Genomic DNA, 23,976 nt, shown 5'->3' with positions numbered 1-23,976 from the left:
AACAACTCTAGAATCATCTTTTGGTAACTGAAACGGGATTTCTACTCACTTTGCTTTGTCAGGCTCTGCAGAGATTTTTTCACAAGTCCTAGAGGAAAATTAAAGATGGAGTTTATGTTAGTCTCAGCATACTTAAAAAACATGAATAACATCTGGAAAGAGATTTACACAGACTGCATGCACTAGAGGTTCACCAAAAAGTAAAATAAATAAATTAAAATGATTATTGATTATTATTAGCAACAACATTATTAATTAACAACAGCAACAACAATAATACTTCTTATTAGCTAAAATAAATAAATAAATATATATATATATTTATATAATATATATATAAATAATATAATATATATATATATATATATATATATATATATATAATATTTCTAATTTTTGTAAAAAAAAGCTCACATTTGTAAATTTTTATGCTTCTTATTAAAATATATTTTTATGCTTCTTATTATATATATATATATATATATATATATATATATATATACACATATATATATATATATATATACACATACATACATACATATATATAAATAATTTAAATAAATTATTTCTGTTGTTAATATTTTTTAAAATAGCAGGCATAAAAGCTTTTTATTTATTTGTTTATTATTGTTGTTAATATTGTTTTAATAAAAGCTGGCATAAAAAGTCTGAAAGAAAATGAAGAATTATTATACTCAATACAGTTTGGGGTCAGAAAGATTTTTCTGAAAGAAAATTATTAGTTTTTCAGCAAAGATACATTAGATTGATCAAAAGCTTCATAGAAATTCTGTTCTTTTGAACTTATTCATCAAAAAATTCTGGAAAAAAAGTATCGCATTTTCTGAAAAAATATAAAGCAGCTCAACTTTTTCTGTTTTTTTACCATGTCATTACAGTATATTAAAATGACTTCTGAAAGATCATGTGACACTGGTAATTCAGATTTGCCAACAAAGGAAAATGTACATTTTAAAGCACATTTATAAAAAATACATTTATTTATTCCAAACAAATGGCAATTTATAACGAAACAAAAATAACTTTTTTTTTTTTAAATCACTTTTAATTTTAATACATTATTAGTGTTATATGTAACATGTGTGACACAGGACCACAAAACCAGTAATAAGGGTACATTTTTTAAAAATTGAGATTTAAACATCATCTGAAAGCTGAATAAATAAGATTTCCATTGATGTATGGTTTGTTAGGATAGGACATTTGGCTGAGACACAACTATTTGAAAATCTGAGGATGCTTAAAAAAAAAAAAAAAAAAAAAAAAAAAAAAAAAAAAAGTGAGAAAATCGCCTTTAAAGTTGTCCAAATGACGTTCTTAGCAATGCATATTACTAATCAAAAATTAAGTTTTGATACATTTACAAAATATTTACAAAATATCTTCATGGAACATGAAATTTATTTATTTACTTTAATATCGCTACAAATATACCCATGCTACGATGATTTTGTCTCAAGTGTCACATGTACTGTACGTTATAATCGCACAACTAAAAGCCAACATAAATGAACTGAAACCCACATATAATGTCAAACAAGAGTTTATCGACTGTTATAGACATCAGTGTGAACGTTTATTTTTGATGCAGTGAGGAAGCTGCCACAATTAACCACAGAACATGCTGGCTTGAGGCACTCGAGAAACAAAAACAAAGCACTACCCTGCAGCTTGACCACAGACTTCACTCAGACCACATATTTAGACTTTCTGTTCTCCACCTACAAAGCACTGACTGTCAGAAGAACACACTGAACAGTGGCCACCTGCCACTTATTCAACTGCAAATAACCCACACAGCAGATCTATCCTATACCTAGACGGCTGCTGCCACCTTCAGGTTCACGAATGACATGTAGAAATCACGTTTGAAGGTTTTTACCATTCAAACGGACTAAGAAATGAAGCATCAAGTGATAATGTCAATCGTGCAACATAAAAGCTTAAGCAATTATTACAGGCAAAACAGAAAACTGATTTAACGAATACACAACAGGTTTCATCAGCCAAGGAGTGACATGGGATGAGTCAAACATTCTTTAAATGAGACGCAATGCAAGAATTTATCTAAATAAAGTGGCATGCGGAGGGAAGGGCGAATACGCCCTGAGGCATGCCCAAACATCACCTGATTAGTAACCGTTTAGTCCTTTAGCGTAATGAGGGAAAGCTTCTCACGTTATTCAGTTATAAACTGCATGAGTCATGTAAATGATACTATATTTTCAATTCAAAATGTTGACTACTTTACATCCCTGGTTATCACTGGTGGTTATATAATGTTTTTAACACACTGTAAAAATTCAAATAATAAATATTTTGCTACTTTCCTCACTCTCAACACTAAAACTGACACGTCGCACTGAAATTTGCACTCTGCTTCTGTGAACAGTACACCCTGTAAACTTTTATTTGATTGGCCATCTCAATCATTTTGACTTTGACAAGCATTGTTAGACTGCTGAGGCAGACTAGGTTGAAAATGTCATGTTTTAAAACTTTTTGTCAGTGTAATGGAGTACAGCAGGGAGGCAAGTACATACATTTCAGATATGGGGGGACAGTTTGGACATTTATAATTATTGGGGGCAGACTTGTCCCCTTCAACGTCTGTGGTGGTTACAGCCCTGTTGTAAACCTTATATATCCTCGAATACTGTATACATTTAAAATAGTTTCTGTTTTCCTCCTAGATCTGGATCTCAGACACTATAACGATACAGAGGAAAAAAAATCTCATTGGAATTACTTTCAGAGCGATTTTTTCAAGTAGATGAACAATAAAAACACTCAGAAGTCAGAAGTCAATCTTGCTTTTAAGAGCGCAAGCATTTAAAGCTGCAGACAACAAACCTGCAATGCATGCTTATTATAAACGAAACATTATCATGTGTTATAATATGGAATAGTGGAATATAAGTAGTGTTATACTTCTCATTCGTGGTGTTAACGTGCCTTAAGCCATTGTATTTAAATGTCTGAACACATAAATAACTTGCTATACTCAACTTGTCCTTACTATAGTCAATTAAAAACAATTTAAAGACAGTCAAAAAATTATTTTACTCAATATGGATTATTCAAAGTTTGGGGTCAATTTTTTTTTTACATTACATTAAACCGATCAAAAATTTTTATACACAATACCAGTCAAAAGTTTTTGAACAGTAAGATTTTAAAGATTTTTTTCTTCTGCTCACCAAGCCTGCAGTTCAGCCTGAAGTACAGCAAAAACAGAAACATTTTGAAATATTTTTACTATTTAAAATACCTGTTTTGTATTTGAATGTATTTAAAAATGTAATTTATTTGTGTGGTTTTAAAACTGAATTTTTAGCTTTCTATTTTTTTATCATTACTCCAGTCACATGATCCTTCAGAAATCATTCTAATACGCTGATTTGCTGTTGAAGAAACATTTTTTATTATTATCATAAATAATAATAATGAATAAATTTCAGGATTATTTGATGAATAGAATGATCCAAAGATCAGCATTTATCTGAAATAAAAAGCTTTCGTAACATTATACACTATACCACTGAGAAATTATAGAAATTTATATTTTTTTATTTAGCAAGGATGCTTTTAATTGATCAAAAGTGATAATATATAGATTTTATTGATCTAAAGTGATGATATATAGTTTCTATTCATCAAAGAAACCTACTGTTTTCAACAACAACAATAATAATAATAATAATAATAATAATAATAATTTTTGAGCTGCAAATCAGAATATTAGAATGATTTCTGAAGGATCATGTGACTGAAGTAATGATGCTAAAAAATAAGCTTTGAAATCACAGGAATAAATTACATTTTATATATACATTCAAATATAAAACAGTTTTTTTTTAAACAGAAAAAAAAAATCAAAATTGTAGTGTTTTTGCTGTACTTTGAATCAAATAAAAAGTGAGCAGAAGAGACTTCTTTACTTAAAAAAAAAAAAAAACCATTAAAAATCTTACTTTTTAAAAACTTTTGACTGGTAGTGTAAATACCATTCTTTTGGATCAAAAAATTTAGAGCAAAAAGGTATTACAGTTTTCACCCAAAAAAAAAAAAAAAAAAAAAAAAAAATTACGTTGGTAATAAGAAATAGTTTCTTGAGCACCAGATTTAGTATATTACAATGATCTCTGAATAATTCATTTGCCAGCAAAGAAAAAAATATTACATTTTATGGTATATCAAAATTATTATTTTAAAATGTAATAATTTCAAAATATTATTTTTTATTTTATTATTATAATATTATTTTTTTTTATTAACTGACATAGTTGTCAGTCGATCCTGGATGCTAATTAAATTAACAAAACGTCTAAACATTGCTAAATTAATCATTTTTATTTAACATCACTTCTACAAATTTAAAACAAATTGCACAATACCACTTACTTCACAAATCTTTGGTAGAGAGCCAGTGTCACTTCATATTTGTTCTCCAGTCGTTTCAAAGCAGCGTTCACTTTAGGGCTTATCGTGTCCACGTTTACATCCATCTTCCTCACAAGACTGATGAACTGCTTCACACTGCAAAAGAACAGCAGCTTAATTAAAGTGTAGTTCATGCATTATTAACACTTTAAAGGCATAGCCACACTCTGGAATAAATGACATTTATTAATCTGCAATACATACTTTAGTCCAACTACTTTCAAGAACTGTGTGAAAGTGAGGCTGATGCCATCAAGCTCCATGCCTGCAATGAACAGACAAGCTCCCCACTGCTGTCTGTTTGAATACGGCATCTAGCATGGAGGACACACACATGTTTGTGTTATTACACATTCATAAATCAATACACTAGGTAGTGTAGATATAAGAGGCGTACATTTGCCTTGTCCATCGACCTGATCTCCCTCTCCCAAATTCTCCACGCATGATCACAGATGGGATTGGTGGCCTGAAGCTCCTCACTGAGAGACACAAACTCAGGCTCCTTGTCCTTGTGCCTGGTAAAACAACACAGTTGACAGACATGAGTAAACACATTGTGAAGTGACGGACACTATTGTGGGGTGGTCGCCATACTGGCGCTGCCGGTCACGCAACACTGCATATACACATAAACGTTTCTCAGCTGTTTGGGCACTTTTCATTGATATATTTTAATAAGCACAGGTCGGATTTACATAAACATACACTACCAGTCAAAAGTTTTTGAACAGTAAAATTTTTAATGTTTTTAAAGAAGTCTTTTCTGCTCACCAAGCCTGCATTTATTTGATCCAAAATGCAGCGAAAGCAGCAATACTGTGAAATATGATTACTATTTAAAAAAACTGCTTGCTATTTGAATACATTTTAAAATGTAATTTATTCCTGTGATCAAAGATACATTTTCACTACAGTCTTTCAGTGTCAAATGATCCTTCAGAAATCATTCTAATATGCTGATTTGCTGTTCAAGAACATTTATTATTATTGTTAATATTTGACAAATAAAAAGATCCAAATATCAGCATTTATCTGAAATAAAAGGCTTTTGTAACAGTATACACTATACTATACCATTTAAAAGCTTGGAGTCAGTATAATTTTTGTTTTTTGGAAAAGAAATGATAGAAATTAATACTTTTATTTAGCTTTAAATTGATCAAAATTGATGATAAAGACATTCATAATGTTGCAAAAGACTTTGATTTAAAATAACCGCTGTTCTTCTGAACTTTCTATTCATTAGAGAAACCTAAAAAAAAGTTACTCAGCAGTTTACAACATAATTTTTTTTTTTTTTGAGCAGCAAATCTGAATATTACAATGATTTCTGAAGGATAATGACTGGAGTAATGATGCTAATTTTACATTTTAAAATACATAAAAAAAGAGTTATTTTAAATAGTAAAAATATTTCAAAATGTTATTTTAAAATGTAAGTTATTCCTGTTATCAAAGATACATTTTCAGCATCATTACTCCAGTCTTCAGTGTCATATGATCCTTCAGAAATCATTCTAATATGCTGATTTGCTGTTCAAAAACATTTATTATTATTATTATTGTTAATATTTAAAATAGGATTCTTTGATGAATAGAAAATCCAAATATCAGCATTTATCTGAAATAAAAGGCTTTTGTAACAGTATACACTATACCATTTAAAAGTTTGGACTCAGTATAATTTTTGTTTTTTGGGAAAGAAATGATAGAAATTAATACTTTTATTGAGCTTTAAATTGATCAAAAGCGATGATAAAGACATTCATAATGTTACAAAAGATTTCTATTTAAGATTAACGCTGCTCTTCTCAACTTTCTATTCATCAAAGAAACCTGGAAAAATTCTACTCAGCTGTTTACAACATCATAAATGTTTTTGAGCAGCAAATCAGAATATTAGAATGATTTCTGAAGGATCATGTGACTGGAGTAATGATGCTAAACTACTTTGAAATCACAAGAAGACATTTTAAAATATAATCAAAAAGAAAAGTTATTTTAAATAATAAAAATATTTCAAAATGTCAAATAAAAGCAGGCTTGGTAAAAACAAACATTAAAAATCTTACTGTTCAAAAACTTTTGACTGGTAGAATATCTATAACCCTGAATGATGAGGTAACTTTTTCTTTACTCATAGTCTGACATTTTATTTTCACAAAAGATATGAAATATTAGACACTTTACTTACATTTAATATGATTTATGTTTAATTTAAGACACCAAAATGGGATGTCGCGTCTTTGACCCAATATATATCAGACTGCTGAAAGATTTTACACAATTATTACTTGACATTTCTTCATACAGACTGATAAACAGACTTATTACTAGCTAGCTAACGTTACCGTAGCTCTTTTGTAGCTTAACAATGCTATCTGTAATAACACCACAGTAGCACAGGTAAATATTGGGTGTGTCCTAATTATCATATTACTACTAAAGTAAATAAACTATTTTTTATTATCAAAATGAGCATAAACACGGTTATAAACTGTCACTTGTACCTGTTACGTATAATTCCAATAACAAAAACAGGGTAACGTTAACGCACAGCTGACATTTTTCTTAAGACTACCGACTCTTATTCATTCACACTGTTGTTTCCTGGCTTCGTCTCAATAAAAAAGACTTTCCGTCGCCTACTACTCATTCATTGCTGTCTATTGTGTCATTGAGGTTTGTTTTAGACACAACCGCTCGGTATGACCTCACCGTTCGGGGCTCAGCACTGCGTTCTCGCTGCTGTCCGGAGATCCGTTCTTCGCGTTCCCTTTGAACTCTTTCTTTTGCGGGGTCCCGCTGCTGCTGCGCTTCTTCGGCGGCATGTCGAAGGTCTCGTGATGAAGAGCAGAGCGCGTTCACTCACAGCACAGCGAGCGATCACGAGCGGCGGGTTCGTGGTGATGTTATTGTTTTTGTGGTAAGTGGTTGGATGTCGTAGCTCGAGATCGCTTGTTTGTGTCCGCAACTCTCCACTATTTCCTCAACTACCCAAAACGCGGGAAAATTGATCGACGCAACATCCGGAATTCTGACGTCACGTCCGGTTTTTGCGTGTAGTCAACATCAACTTTCTTCACTTTACGTGTTGTAGTTATTTTAAAACATTTTTTTCTATGAGCAGTGTATTCAGATTAGTATAAGGTGAATATATATTAAATTTTAAATGCAAGTGAAACATTAACGTGAACTTTTAAATGTAAGTCTTTCTACTCAATTCTATGCGCTTCCATTCAAAACTTAGCTCTACTTTTAAAGTGAGAATTAGGGATCTCAAAACACGTTTATCCATAAATTTAATAAACATTTGGATTTAATATTGAATTTTTGTACTGATTTTGTACTCGCTGTTTAAATGAGGAATGGTGTACCTAATTAAACAAGGTATTTTTCAGTAAAAAGCACGAACAAGATTAATCGCATCCAAAATAAATGTTTGTTTACATAATAAATATGTGAGTGGCTATTTGGTTAAAAATACAGATACAACAACAATATTGTGAAAATAGTGGTTTTCTATTTTAATATGCTTTAAAATAGAATTTATTTCTGTGATGCAAAGCTGAATTTTCAGAATCATTACTCCAGTCTTCTATGGAAGCACATTTCCACCACTTAATAAAAAATAAAAAAAGGTAATTGCGACTTTTTAATCTCACAGTTTCGACTTTTATTATAATATTAAAAGTATAAAGTCAGAACTGTGAGATATAAACTCTATTTGTCTCGCAATTCTGCCTTTTTTCTCGCATTTACGAGTTCGTATCTTACAATTCTAAGAAAAATTCAGAATTGCAAGTTATAATCTCGCTTTTGTGAGTTATAAAGTCCAGTTCTGAGGAGAAAAAAAGACTGAAATGTTCACAGAATTGCGAGTTTATATCTCAATTCTGACTTTATAACTCGTTCATATCACGCAATAGCAATTTTCATTCTCAGAAATGCTAGAAATTCTGAGAAAAAATCAGAATTGTGAGATAAGTCACAATAAGTCACTTTTTTATTCAGTGGCGAAAACATCTTCAGTCTCAAATGATCCTTCAGAAATCATTTTAATATGCTGATTTATTATCAGTGGCTGGGGCTTAGTATTTTTTGGGAAACTTTGATACTTTTTTAGGATTCTTTGATGAATAAAATGTTAAAAAGAACATTTTATTTGAAATATTTTTTTTTTTTTTTTGTAACAATATACACTACCTTTTAAAGTTGTGGGTCAGTAATTTTTGTTTTTGTTTAAAAGAAATTATTATTTTTATTCATCAAGTATGTGTTAAATGGATAAATAGTGATAGTAAAGGCTTGCATTATTAGAAAGTATTTCTATTTTGAATAAATGCTGTTGTTTTTAACTTTTTATTCATCATAGAATCCTGAAACAATAAAAATCTTACTGTTCCCAAACTTTTGAATGGCAGTGTATAGCACAAACTCGCGATTAATTGCGATTAATCAATTAGTACTATTTCGACAGTACTATTTCTAATATCTAATATTATCAGTATTGTACTATCTATCTATCTATCTATCTATCCATCTGTTTAAAATAATGATGGTGAACATAAGACAATAAGACTTTCTTTATGGAATATTATATTCTTTTTATCACATTAAGTGATTATACCTTATAGTAATGTAAATGAGTAAATGCTACTCTGCATGACATGGTCAATAAGACTACACAATTGTTTAGGAAACATAACAATGTGCAACATATATTTGAATGTATATTTTGTTTATTCCCTCTCATGTTGTTTTTTTTCTGTCATATTAAAAATATTGATATAATCTTCCTCAAGGAAAACATAATGTTTCACTCCCTGTTTGTCCACATGGCACTGACTGCAAAAACAGCTTGAGTAAACCATTTTTCTACAAGATGTAAATATGTATATCCAGTCTAGTGTTTTAATTTGGGAACCTTTCTTTTGTTTCTCCATAGGTTTATTTATAACAGCAGTTCACCCCATGAATTGTGCGTTACTCATTAAGAATGACTTGAAAATATAACCACCATTTGAAAAGAAATACCAAGATGCTATAAACAGGAGCAAAGGCACTACTGTGCTTTGTCTGGAGTGAGAGATGTAATAAATAAAGATGCCTATATCAAAACTCTGCTCACATACCAAGACAGTGTGAAGGACCATCACACTGTCTCAGTGGAGCAACCATCATGAATACGCCAGATATTTACCTCAGGGAGTGACAGTCCGAATGTATTACTACTATGCAGCAATACATAAAATAAACCTATGCACTGAATAACGTGTCATAAATAAATTGCAATGACAGCCAGACAATATTTGGCACACACATCATCTCCAGATCTCATCACCGTTTTTCTTACACAGAAGGGGTACTCATATTGTGCCAATGCATACATGGAAACAAGTCAAAGCTTGCAGGTACAGACCGTGAGGCTTGGCCATGGACACAGACGTTATTCTTTGATCTAATGGCAAACACAGACTTACGGTGCTTGTAACAATATCCTGAAGAAAAATAAAAAACCCTTGTTCAGCATTATCTTCTGAAACTCCAGAAAATGACCTTAACAATGACTTGTGACTTTGGGTTGAGAGGTTACTTCAGGCTTTGGGAAGCAATGTTTTAAAAATACAGTGTATGAAAGGGTGTATGTGAGTGAGAAGGACAATAAAAAAAAAAAAGAGGAGAGAGAACCACCTGTTATAATTCCCAGGAAAAGCATATAACCAATGAGAGAGACCTCTCCAAATCTTAAAGTCTGTTTTTCTTTTTCTTTAAACTGCCTGCTCACAGGAGCATGGTGTACGGCTTCTCCAGGAACTTGCGGAACTCAGCCAGCCACTGCGCGCCGACAGCGCCGTCTACAACACGGTGATCACAGCTCAGAGTCACCGACATCATGCTAGCCACATCAAACCTATGAGACACAGAAAACACATGCACTGACTGAAGGAATTGTTTTAAAAGTGTCATATGTATTAGCAGGGATGATGGCAAAGTACGCTAGTTCACCCAAAAAAGAAAATTCTGTCATTAATTGCTCACCCTCATGAGCACCCTGTAAGACCCTCGCTAATCTTTTAAACATAAGTTAAGATATTGTTGATGAAATCTGAGAGCTTTGTATATAGCTGAATCACTGATGTCACATGAACTATTTTAACAATGTCCTTACTACCTTTCTGGGCCTTGAACGTGTTAGTTGCATTGCTGTCTATGCAGGGTCAGAAAGCTCTCAGATTTCATCAAAAATATCTTAATTTGTGTTCTGAAGATGAACGAAAGTCTTACGGGTTTGGAACGGCATGAGGGTGAGTAATTAATAACAGAATTTTGATTTTTGGGTAAACTATCCCTTTAATGTCTCCCTATTTCCCTTGCTCACCCTTTTTCGTTGTCTGCAGGCAGCAGTCTCTTTTCTGAGCCACCCACAGCCAGAATGCAGGCTTGAGGAGGGTTAATGATCGCTGAAAAATGCTTGATGCCATACATGCCCAGATTGGAAATAGTGAAGGTGCCACCCTAGGAAAACCAAAAATGTTTGCTTTGAAAAAACATAAGTAATGCATTTTTTATATACATATACATATATAGTTTATTATATTAGTTTGGGGTCAACAATCTATTTCAAATAAATGCTGTTTTTTCAAACTTTATACACTACCAGTCAAAAGAATTAAATTTTTTTTTAAAAGAAGTTTTGTTCACCAAGCCTGCATTTATTTGATCCAATGCACAGCAAGAACAGTAAAATTCTGAAATATTTGTACTATTAAAAATAACGGTTTTCTATTTTAATATATTTCAAAATGTAAATTATTCCTGTGATCAAAGCTACATTTTCAGCATCATTACTGCAGTCTTCAGTGTCACATGATCCTTCAGAAATCATTCTAATATGCTTGTTTGCTGTTCAAGAAGAAATTACAGAAATTAATACTTTTATTTAGCAAGGATGCTTTAAATTGATCAAAAGTGCTGATAAAGACATTTATAATGTTACAAAAGATTTCTATTTCAGATAAATGCTTTCTATTCATCAAAGAAGCCTGCAAAAAAAAAAATTGTACTCAGCCGTTTTCAACGTAATAATAATAAAAATAAATGTTTTTTTAGCAGCAAATCAGAATATTAGAATGATTTCTGAATGATGCTAATTTCATTTTTTATCACAGGAATAAATTACATTTCAAAATATATTTAAATAGTTCAAAATTTGACTGTTTTTGCTGTATTTTGGATCGAATGAATGCAGGTTTGGTGAGCAGAAGATACTTGTTTAAAAATCTTACTGTTCAAAAACTTTTGACTGGTAGTGTATTTAATAAAGAACCCTGAAAAATGTGTCATGGTTTGCACATAAATTTAATCTAATAATAAAAAAAATATATATTTCTTGAGCACCAAATCAGCATATGTGACCCTGGACCACAAAAATCAGTCATTCGGGTCTTTTTTTTTAAAATTGAGATTTGTACATCATCTAAAAGCTGAATAAATAATATTTCCATTGATGTATGGTATGGTATTAGACAATATTTGGCTGAGATAAAACTATTTGAAAATCTGAGGGTGCAAAACATTTTTAAATATTTAGAAAATGTTAAGCCTTTAAATTTGTCCAAATGAAGTTCTTAGCAATGCATATTACTAATCAGAAATTACGTTTTAATATATTTACAGTAGGAAATTTACAAAATATCTTCATGGAACATGATCTTTACTTAATATCCTAATGATTTTTAACATAAAAGAAAAATCGATAATTTTGACCCATACAATGTATTGTTGGCTATTGCTACAAATATACCCATGTGTCTTATGACTGGTTTTATGGTCCAGGATCACACATTAGAATGATTTCTGAAGGAAAACGTGACACTGAAGACTGTAGTAATGGCTTCTGAAAATTACATTTTAAAATGTATTTGAAATAGAAACATATAACATATACTATATTATAATTGTAATAGTATTTCACAATATTACTGTATGTTTGATAGTGCAACCTTGGTGAGCATAAAATACACTATATATAAAATACTCACCTGGAATTCATGTGGTTGTAGTTTACCCTCCCGTGCTTTAGCAGCTAATGTAGCTACGTCTTTGCTGATATTTGCAAGTCCCTTAATATGAGCATTAAATACAATGGGAGTGATCAGACCCACAGGTGTACTGACTGCAACACTAACATCCACCACGTGATTTCTGTGCGGAGAGAAAAAAAACGCTTGATTTTATTGTAATTTAAATGTCACAGTTACTTTAGATTCACTGCAAACTGAAAAAGCAATGCCGCCCTCAAATGGTTTAAAGCAGAATTGCATTGTTGGAGTCCACTCACTGTCTGATGACTGTGTCCATCCAGGAGGAGTTGGCCTCTGGCACCTTCAAACAGGCCAGAGCCGAGGCCTTGATGATGAAGTCATTGACCGATAGTTTGATGTTATCAGTTTTCACCTCCTGATCATGAGGAAAATGTACAATTTAAATTAGGAAAATCATAATGTGGAGTTCACTATCAAGTCACGGTCACTGATGAGTTCACTCACAGCATTAAGCTCTTTCCTGAGTTCAAGAACTTGGTCCATGTTGACATCGATTGACAAATAATAGTGAGGAATAGTTTGTTTTGATTGCATCAACCTCTGGGCGATCACCTAGACAGCGTACCAGTAAAGAGAAAAGCAGAGAAGCAGGGAAACAGAGCATTATGGCTAACGTAAGTCTTCACACATGCACAGTTGAGGTCAAAAGTTTAGACGCACCTTGCAGAATCTGCAAAATGTTGATTATTTTACCAAAATAAGAGGGATCAGACAAAATGCATGTTATTTTTTATTTAGTACTGACCTGAATAAGATATTTCACATAAAAGATCTTTACATATAGTCCACAGGAGAAAATGATAGTTGAGTTTATAAAAACGACCCTGTTCAAAATGCATTCACTTGATTCTTAATACGGTGTTGTTATCTGAATGATCCACAGCTGTGTTTTTTGTTGAGTTGTTCCTGAGTCCCTTGTTTAACAGTTAAACTGAGCACTGTTCTTCAGAAAAATCCTTCAGATTCTTTGGTTTTTCAGCATTTTTGTGTATTTGAACCCTTTCCAACAATGACTGTATGATTTTGAGATCCATCTTTTCACACTGAGGGACTCATATGCAACTATTACAGAAGGTTCAAACACTCACTCATGCTCCAGGAAGAAAAATAATGCATTACAACCCAGGGGTGAAAACTTTTGAACAGAATGAAGATGTGTACATTTTTCTTATTTTGCCTAAATATCATATTTTTTCATTTAGTACTGCCCTTTAGAAGCTACAGAAGATACTCTGTAGATGTAGAAACTTCAGGAGATGTTCCCAAGAAGACAAAATAAGTTAAATTTACCCTGATCTTCAAATTCCAAGTTTTCACCCCCCAGATCTTAATGCATCGTTTTTCCTTCTGAAGCATCAGTGAGTGTTTGAACTTTCTGTAATAGGTGCATATGAGTCCCTCAATTGTCCTCAGTGTGAAAAGGTGGATCTCAAAATGACACAGTCATTGTTGGAAAGGGTTCAAATCCACAAAAATGCTGAAAAACCAAAGAATTTGTGGGACCTGAAGGATTTTTTCTGAAGAACAGCAGTCAGTTTAACTGTTCAGGACAAACAAGGGACTCATGAACAACTATCACTAAACAAACAAACAAGAACAATAGCTATGGATCATTCAGGTAACAACACAGCATTAAGAATCAAGGGTGTGTAAACTTTTGAACAGGGTCATTTTTATAAATCCAACTATTATTTTCTCTTGTGCACTTTATTTAATTGTCTTTTATGTGAAATATTTTATTCAGGTCAGTACTACATAAGAAAATAACATGCATTTTGTATGATCCCTCTTATTTTGGTAAAAAAATTAACATTTTGCAGATTCTGCAACCTTAAGTGTAAAGTGGTTTCTGTGGACAGTGGACTCACTCTGCGGATGTTGCTGATGGGGATGTCAGTGAAGGTTCCTGTAGGTACAGCAGCATAAGCAGGGGTGGCTGGAGCACTGGGTGTGGGTGCAGCAGGGGTAGGAGCAGCAGCTGGTGCCTGGTGGTATCAAACAGAACATTTCATGAAAGAATGAACATAAGAGATAAAAATTATTTTTTGCTTTAAAATGTAACTTACAGGAGTGAGCTTAGGTGGAACGAAACTGTCGATATCTTTCCTGGTGACTCTGCCATCTGGTCCAGATCCTATGGGCACGGCATAAATCACCCAGAAATTATACTAAAGTTACTTACACTAACGCCACTAGTGCCAAAAAGACATTTCCCATGCAAAAGAAACTAATTGACAGTATTATAAGTCAAAGCGCACTTACCTGTGACTTGGGCGATGTCAATTCCTTTCTCAGCAGCCAGTTTTTTGGCTAGAGGACTGGCAAACACCCTACCCTTCCTAGGTGCAGCAGGGGCGGCTGGAGCTGCAGCAGGTGCTGGGGTAGGAGCTGCTGGAGCTGGTGGTGGGGCAGCAACCTGATAAGTAAGATACAATTATAAGTCATATACGTAAATCACAAGCTTTGGTTAAAGGGGACATCAGATGCCCATTTTCCACAAGTTGGTATGACTTTAGGGTCTTCATGAAAGATCAGCAATATATTTTAGTTAAAATTTCTCAATTATCAAGAAAAACAACACCTTTTTTGCCTTGTAAAAACGGCTCAGTTCACAGCAACCTATTTTAGTGCATGTCTCTTTAAATGATAATGATCTATGCTCACTCCACCCCTCTCTTCTGTATTTAGTGGTGCATTACCATCAAAAACAAAACTAATTCACTGCATCCTCAGTGGCTCTGATGTCAGGGGATAATGAAGACTCGTATGTTCACTTTTACATCCTGCTACAAAACACCTGCATTGTTTACGACACACTGTCGTTGCAGAGAAAATGGAAGACAGTGTACAATTGGCTAAGGGTGGAAATCAGAAAATGAATACGGCTTGATAATTTAGACTGTTTTGGTTTTTGGGGGGTAAAAAAAAAAGTGAATGGATTTTTATCATTGTAAGGTGGTTGAGTTCACACACGTCTAAGACACATTTATATGCAAACACCATGTGGTGAATTTTCCCTTTAAGTTAAACAGTTAAAATTCCGGATTACTAAAATGTGGATTAAAACATGTTATGTTTCTAAAATTCTAAAGTAGCTGTGGCCTGTGTATACCACAACTGACAGCAATTTGTTGTAGTCTAATCTTAACATCGACTCCCACAAAACTGGCATGGCCTGATCACAGTATTTCAAAACACTGCAAATATTTCAAAGTGACCTTTCACTTTTAGCCATAGCATGAAACTGCTGATATTACATTGGCAGTAAAAACATGACCTTGATTTTCCCAACAGCCGTATTTAGGTGGCCACATAAAAAGTTCATTACATCACATCATGACATGTTGCTCATGTCAATCAAAGTTCTGTTGCAACTCAAAGTGGATAATAAATGACTGTTGTTAAAGGGATAGCTCACCCAAAAATGAAAATTCTGTCATTAATTACTCACCCTCATGTCGTTCCAAACCCGTAAGACCTTCGTTCGTCTTTAGTACACAAATATATTTTTGATGAAATCTGTGTGCATTCTGACCCTGCATAGACAGCAATGGACCTACCACATTCAAGGCCCAGAAAGGCAGTAAGGACATTGTTAAAATAGCCCATGCATTAATCAAAAATATCTTAATTTGTGTTCCGAAGATGAATGACGGTCTTACGGGTTTGAAACAACATTAGGGTGAGTAATTATATTTTTGGGTGAACTATCCCTTTGATGTTAAGCGATGTTAAAAATTACAAATCTTTTAAACAATACCATTAGGTGTGCATAGTTAATCATAGTAATAATTACATTAAACAATAAACTCAAATAAACAATAGAGGTCCTGTAGAAATGAGTGTTTTACCGGTGTGGGAGCAGATGGTGGGCTCGCAGCAACCCCTGTCTCTACATAGTCAGCGAACGTGCTAATGTCGGATTCCTTTTCCACGATGATGCAGAGAGGGGTGCCGAGGGGAACATCCCTGGTGCCTTCAGCAATCAATATCTTGGCCAGGTAACCCTCCTCCTGTACCTCAAAACCTGAAAATCACAAGTAGGTATGATTTTACATGGTGTTAATGCAAACCTATAAAAATCACCATTTCTCTCCACCTTATTTTTTTTCCGTAAGAGTGGGCATGGCCATTTGTAAACTTAATGTGTCTGGTTTCTGGTATCATTTACGTCTAGCCATTTTTTGCTGTACGAAACAGCTCATTTTCTTGCTTGATATTGCAAATTGGTATGTCTTACTATATTATTTTAATGTATTTTCTTAAAGGAGAAGTCCACTTCCAAAACAAAGATTCACATATAATGTACTCACCCCCTTGTCATCCAAGTCGTTCATGTCTGTCTTTCTTCAGTCGTAAAGAAATTTTTTGAGGAAAACATTTCTGCATTTTTCTCCATATAATGAACTGATATGGTGCCCCGATTTTGAACTTGTATTATTTTTATGAAAATAACTGATCGTTTTGCTAGATAAGACCCTTCTTTTCTCAGCTGGGATCGTTTACAACCGCATTTGGGATCATTTGAAGTCACATTTAAACTGCATTTTGAAAGTTCAAAATCATAATCAGTCCATTACATGGAGAAAAATCCTGAAATGTTTTTCTCAAAAAACATAATTTCTTTATGACTGAAGAAAGAAAGACATGAACATCTTGGACGACAAGGGGGTGAGTACATTATATGTGAATCTTTGTTTTGGAAGTGGACTTCTCCTTTAATTACAAACACAATGGTTTTTAGCACAAACTGATTTACTTTGTTATTCTTTTTGTTATTTTTTCATTACCAGAAAACAGCTTACTTCCGCATTGAAAAATAAGGTGGATAATTAGAAATTATTATCGTAAAATGACAGGGATGTGACTAATATGAATAGGGTTGGGTATCGTTTGGGGTTTTTTCGATACCGGTGCCAAATCGATACTTTTAAAACGGTACCGGTGCCAAAACGGTGCCTGAACCGATACTTTGAAAAAAGCCACAAAGTGGTGGATGACACAAAAATATATTTTTATTGGACAAAAAAGTTCTTTAAATTGAACAATGTATTAAAAGTAAAAAAAAAAAAAAGAAAAAAAAAAAAAGAAGTAGTACTATACATTATTAATTCAATGCAAAACGCAACAACAATAAAACCTAAGCCACCTAACCCAACTACAATAATTTAACAGCTTAAAATTTCAGAAATTCTTTTGCAGAAATATGACTATATGTGATGAGATCTGGGAAAACCCGTCGGATGTAGCGGTGGGACGTTTTCAGGAAATTCGTTTTTCATTAAATTATTATTCTATAACATCTTGTCTACCATCTCTGAAAATATCTCTTCGAAATTGACTTGTTTAGTGCAGAAAAATAGAAATTTATTGCAGCAAGCAGAAATGACTGTCTTTCTCCTATGTTAAGAACGCGCTGCGGAGGTGCTTTCCCAACTTTTTTAACCTATCAAAATAAACCACATAACATATTTAGTAAAGGCGTATCAGTTCACATTCTCCACCAGTCCTGTGTAAAGTACGGCAAGCAAATTTATTTATTTATTTATTTATTTACTTACTTTAATATCGTGAGATGGCGGAGCACAACAACGCCGTCTAAAGTACTGCAGCTGCTCACGTAACCGATCTTACTCGTCTCAGTCTGCCCAGTTTTGGTGATGTCAGTGCCCTAAATGATGTTGCGGGCTATTTCACATCCAGAGATGAAGGATCGGATGATGAAGTTACTAAAGAGGAGTCCGATGACAGTCTGTTTTATCACAGTGCGCGAACAGTTGCGCTGCGCTCGCTTTTACTACAAAGTGCTGCATTATTTACTAAACATAAAATGGGTGATCAACGGAAAACAAACGTTAGTCTGTTTGTCTAATGATGCAGTAGCGCTCCTAACTTGACAGACAGCTCTCGTTAAACCCGTAAAGTGAAAGTGAAAGCCGTCTCACTTTAAAGCCGTTTTTCTCAAAATCCCATTCCTGAAAATCATCGCAATCAGCCAACCTAAGATAGCCATAACGTAGGTTATGTAAAAAATAAAAGTTTTGGAAAGGGGCCTGAACGCAGCTTTCATATGGTGTTAAAACCTAAAAAAAGGTAAAATTTCACCATGTGTTGGGTTTTCCTAGATCGCATCACATATTTGCCGTCTCTGGCAAAATACGACACCTCTCCAGCTGATGTCTGCAAACTGTCAAACACGGTGCATCCCTCTGCTTTCAACTTTATTCCACATACCATCAAATGTTTCATGAGGTTTGACGCGTTTTCCCCTTCACACGCAACTGCTGTAAAACATTTGCTGCACGTCGCAGTGTCTGAATCATTTCTCGTGAAATATAGCCACACTTTAGAATGTTTAGTTTTTGGCATTTTAAGTTCGACGCGTTTAATGTAGCTCGCTAAGCTAACGGCAAACCACCTGCTGCAGTCAGAGCAAGTGTAACGATAGTTGCAGCATTCACGCGCTTCTCGGATGCATTTCCAGACGATTTGTGCTTTTAATTCGAAATGTGAAAATGGATAGTAACTACAAAGATGTCTTGGATTTCTATCATCAAAGCTTTCCGACTTTCCCGAGTTTTCTCATTCAGTAAAAAAATGTTCTGATCATTCCGACACCCCATGAATGCAGTATTTAAATTTAACTAGCGATCATCCATGTTGATGAATCAATGCTTCTACATCCGTGTCATAGCACCAGAAGACAAATATTTCAATCGACAGTTCAGGCATTTAAGTGGCACCGAAATTCGCGTTCTGATTCGGTCCGGTACATACCGGTCACATGGGTACCGGTGCCGTATTGGCACCGGGTTTCGGTACCCAACCCTAAATATGAATTCTAACAATTTAAGTTAAGATAATTGACAAGTTACCGATTGTTGCTTTATCCGTCTCAATTTCAGCCAGCAGGTCTCCCTCACTCAGTTTCTCGCCCACCTTCTTCTCCCAGCGCTGCACGGTGCCCATCGTCATGGTGGGGGAGAGAGCTGGGAGAAGAATCTGAAGAAAGCAAAACGAAAGTTGATGATACATGTGATAATAAGCTTGCTTATGCTTAGACTGGCCGATATCCCAATGGTTTTTACTTCTGAATTAGTAATTCAGTTTGTAGTCATTTTCATATTTGGTCAACATCTCATACCTTCATGTGAGGTGGATAGGAGCTTCCAGGAACTTGTGGGGGTGCAGGAGCAGCAGGTGCTGCTGGAGGGGGAGGAGCAGCTGCTGCAGCAGGGGCAGAGCTGCCGATTTTATCCAAAGTAAGGTCCTTAAATGCAGGGATGAGTTCAGGACTAAAGGTCAAAGGATAGATGATGTTATGACATTAGGTGGGAAATAGAAGAAAACATCAAACATGCATTCTATATCACACACAGATTTCAAACATGCTAATTTAGACTTTTTTAAAATAGCCAAGATCAAGATGGAATCATTTTGGTATTTTTTATGATGCTTTTAACATTTCTCTGTGCTACTGCAAAACTCACAGATTGACAGGACAGTTTTCACTTGTTATTTCAAATATGAAAGCTTAATTTTCTTCACTAGCATTCTACGCCACCAGTCAAAAGTTTTTGAACAGTAGGATTTTTAATGCTTTTTAAAGAAGTCTTTTCTGCTCACCAAGCCAACATTTATTTGATCCAAAATACAGCAAAAGCAGTAATATAGTGAAATATTTTTGTTATTTAAAAAAACTGCAATATATTTGAATATATCTTACAATGTAATTTATTCCTGTGATCGAAGCTACATTTTCAGCATCATTACTCAAATCATTCTAATATTCTGATTTGCTATTCAAGAAATATTTTTATTACTATTAATATTATTATCAATATTTAAAACAGTTGAGTACTTTTTTTTCAGGATTCCCTGAATAATAGAAAGATCCAAAGATCAGCATTAATCTGAAATAAAAAAGCTTTTGTAACATTATACACTATATCACTCAAAAGCTTGGGGGGGAATTTATAGAAATTAATACTTCTATTTAGCAAGAATGCTTTAAATTGGTGAAATGTGATGTTTAAGACATTTATAATGTTACAAAGTTTCTTCTAAGCTTTATATTTATCTAAGAAACCCGAAAAAAAATCTGCTGTTTTCAGCACAATAATAATAATAAATGTTTTTGAGCAGCAAATCAGAATATTAGAATGATTTTTGAAGCATCATGTGACTGGAGTAATGATGCTAAAAATTCTGCTTTAAAATCACAGGAATAAGTTACATTTTTAAATATATTCAAATAGAAAACAGCTATTTTAAATAGTAAAAATATTTACTGTTTTGCTGTACTTTGAATAAATAAATGCAGGCTTGGTGAGCAGAAGAGACTTCTTTAAAAATATTAAAAATCTTACTGTTCAAAAACTTTTGACTGGTAGTGTATATTATTAATTACATTATGTAATATGTATAAAGCAAACAGCAGATCTTACGACACTCTGTATCCAGGCAGTGCAGATTAAAATGATGCTTACTTGTCAACTGTAATACAAATGACAGCTCCAATGGGCACATCTCTTGTACCCTGAGGGACCAAGATCTTGGCAAGGTAGCACTCCTCCAGCATTTCAAATCCAACCGTAGCCTTGTCTGTTTCAACCTGTCCAAATCAAAACAGAGTAAGTAGAATTAAATTAGAATTATACCATTGGGCTGTTGAGCGGTTAATTCTGATTGGTTGACAGACATTCTAATGTGCTCTGCTCCACGCCGTGGCCTCATTACCACCTCCGATGTGAGTTAATATAAAAGAATTCAACAGCCTTTAACAGTTATTACTTACATAATCTTGTCATCACTATTAAACTATCAAGCGTAATTTCGAACTCTGAACAGTGACGTAGCAGACTGTGGCTTTGTTGTGCTGGTAAAAACCTGAATGTGCCTCACCTCAGCAATCAAATCTCCCTCATTGATTTTATCACCTTCCTTCTTCTCCCAGCGTGCAATAGTGCCCATCTGCATAGTGGGGGACAAAGCTGGTAGTTCCACCTGTAATAGAATGAATTAGGTTAAATAAATAGAAAGCTGTGAGCATTTCGCATGAATGACTTTAGCTTTACCGTCACAGGAATACATTACATTTTAAAATATATTAAATAAATGCAGCCCAGGTGAGCATATGGCTGGTTTAATATGAACCCAAAATAGGTTGTAAATGAAAAATGAAAAATCAGACACATACACTACGAGTCAAAAGTTTTTGAACAGTAAGATTTTTAATGTTTTTTAAAGAATTCCCTTCTGCTCACCAAGCCTGCATTTATTTGATCCAAATTATAGCAAAAGCAGTAATATTGTGAAATATTATTACTATTTAAAATAACTGTTTTCTATTTAAATATATTTTAAAATGTAATTTATTCCTGTGATTAAATCTAAATTTTCAGCATCATTACTCCAGTCACATGATCCTTCAGAAATCATTCTAAAAAAACAAAACAAAACAAACAAACAAAAAAAAAACCATAATTTTTATTACAATGCTTTGAGCAGCAAATCAGAATATTATAATGATTTCTGAAGGATCATGTGACTGGAGTAATGATGCTGAAAATTCAACTTTGAAATCACAGAAATCATATAGAAATAAATTATTTTAAACAGTAAAAATATTTAAAAATTGTACTGTTTTTGCTAGATTTGGATCAAATAAATCCAGGCTTGGTGAGCAGAAGAGACTTCTTTAAAAAAAATAAAAAAACATTAAAAATCTTACTGGTAGTGTAATTACTATAGGCATCAGTAATAATCAAAACGTCCACATTTAAAAATAAACAATTTAAAAACTGTTTATTATTTAATTATTACTTATTCAACATATATATACATTTTCATTTAATCAGCATAATAATAAATGTTAACTTCCAACATATTTTGAGTTAATTTTAAGCAAAAAAAAATCATAATTATTCCATTCCTTTAGTTTTTTTTTTTTTTGGTAGTATAAATGATCAGCATTCGGCAAATGGTACTTTAAACAGTAGCTTAAAAATTCAGTTGTTGTTTACTAAGACAATAGATTGGGATTTTCAGGATTCCCACAACTTCCAATAATAAATTTCCATGACTTCTCCCCACAAATTGCAATTTCCAGCTAATAAAAAGCTAAGAGCTGAGTACTAATGTATAATCACTATGGAAATGTGCACTTTTCTGATCATTTAATTATTTCTTATGTCTTTTTTATGCCAGTGGGCACAGTTTTGAGGCTAAATATTTACATTATTATAAATCATATGAGAAACTGTTATGCTGTTTAGTAAAACAGCATGTTTAATTTAGGCATGTCAACATCGACCTCTGACCCCTAACACAATTCATAACATATATATGTAGCTACAAGACAGCTTTTACATCTTGAAGGTGACACCAACAGAAAAAAAACGCAGTGATTATACCAATACTACGTTTACACCAAATATATATATATAAAACTATTATTCTCCCTTATGTTTTCCAAATCTGTATGACTTAATTTATTCTGTGAAGCACAAAAAGAGATGACAGATGGCACAATGACAGCGAACGATGACTGAGGCAGTCATTTATGTATAAAAAGCTGCAATAAAAGTGAAGTGCTCCGCTAAAAAAGCAACTCAAACTGCGGTGGAAGCACATAATAACATTAGCTTACCTTCTGATGTGGCGGCAGACTGTACACTCGCATGCTTTGACTGAAACTAGCCATTTGGCTTTGCAGGACCCCTGATCTGTTACTGAGGATGCTGTTGTACACACGCCGACCGTGACACAAGGTCCGGATCCGGGCCGGGCCGTTGGAGTGGTATCGTTTGAGATGATGGCATGATACCGGTCCGGATCGCGGACTAGCAGCAGCAGAAGGGCCCGATAGGACACTGGGCCGGGTAAGCCTGGCAGATGGGCGTACTCGCAGCGCTAAACGCAACATTTTAAACGTGAAGACCACTGTAAAACTACGCTGGATTTGAGTAAGGCCACTCTGGTATCAGAATATCTGACACCTGCGCTAAAAGTGGCGGTCTGTTCCCCCCAAAACGAACCGAACAACCTCACTTTCCAATGACCTCCCCACTCCAAAACATCCCACTTTACGACACTCTCCTTCGCTTCGTCCTCCGGGTGACGCACCGGGGTTGCCAGATATGCTTTTATACGATCTGCAAAACTTCTCATTATTGAGAGAATATTCATCGCATATTATAGCTGTGATAAATACGAGTATCATTCGTCACGTAACCTCTAAAGATAATGAGGTTTTGAAGTGATATGGCTGAGTATTTTATTGACCAGACGTATTATTCAGAGTGAACACATGGCAACCTTCTAGCTGTCAAAGCCGGTGTCGTAAACCGTCAGGCAAGCGCTGACGTAAAACTACCGTCAAGTAAAAGTTTAACTA

General features: G+C 33.8%; 2 protein-coding genes across 2 annotated transcripts in view; both read right to left on the bottom strand.

The window, feature by feature from the left end:
- The window catches only part of rb1 (retinoblastoma 1), a 41,354-nt gene extending 33,870 nt beyond the window's left edge, over nt 1–7,484 (bottom strand). Inside the window, 5 exon segments of the mRNA XM_051092470.1 lie at nt 50–88; nt 4,429–4,563; nt 4,672–4,781; nt 4,865–4,985; nt 7,189–7,484. Coding sequence (XP_050948427.1) covers nt 50–88; nt 4,429–4,563; nt 4,672–4,781; nt 4,865–4,985; nt 7,189–7,301 — 518 coding nt within the window. The 5' untranslated portion in view covers nt 7,302–7,484.
- Nucleotides 7,485–10,134: 2,650 nt separating this feature from the next.
- Nucleotides 10,135–23,686, bottom strand: dlat (dihydrolipoamide S-acetyltransferase (E2 component of pyruvate dehydrogenase complex)). Its single transcript, XM_051093444.1, has 14 exons — nt 23,230–23,686; nt 21,483–21,584; nt 21,068–21,192; nt 19,723–19,873; nt 19,454–19,580; nt 16,430–16,605; nt 14,841–14,994; nt 14,645–14,712; nt 14,447–14,563; nt 13,023–13,130; nt 12,815–12,933; nt 12,516–12,678; nt 10,853–10,989; nt 10,135–10,384 (listed from the first exon to the last, which is right to left on the bottom strand). Exons 1-14 carry the CDS (start codon nt 23,503–23,505, stop codon nt 10,255–10,257), a joined length of 1,953 nt encoding a protein of 650 aa, XP_050949401.1. The 5' UTR covers nt 23,506–23,686; the 3' UTR covers nt 10,135–10,254.
- Between the last annotated feature and the right edge of the window lie 290 nt (nt 23,687–23,976).

This window comes from Labeo rohita, chromosome 21 (assembly GCF_022985175.1).
Source record: "Labeo rohita strain BAU-BD-2019 chromosome 21, IGBB_LRoh.1.0, whole genome shotgun sequence".
Classification (NCBI taxonomy): Eukaryota; Metazoa; Chordata; class Actinopteri; order Cypriniformes; family Cyprinidae; genus Labeo; species Labeo rohita.
The sequence above is the reverse complement of the archived record's forward strand: the minus strand, read 5'-3'. Positions and strand labels throughout refer to the sequence as shown.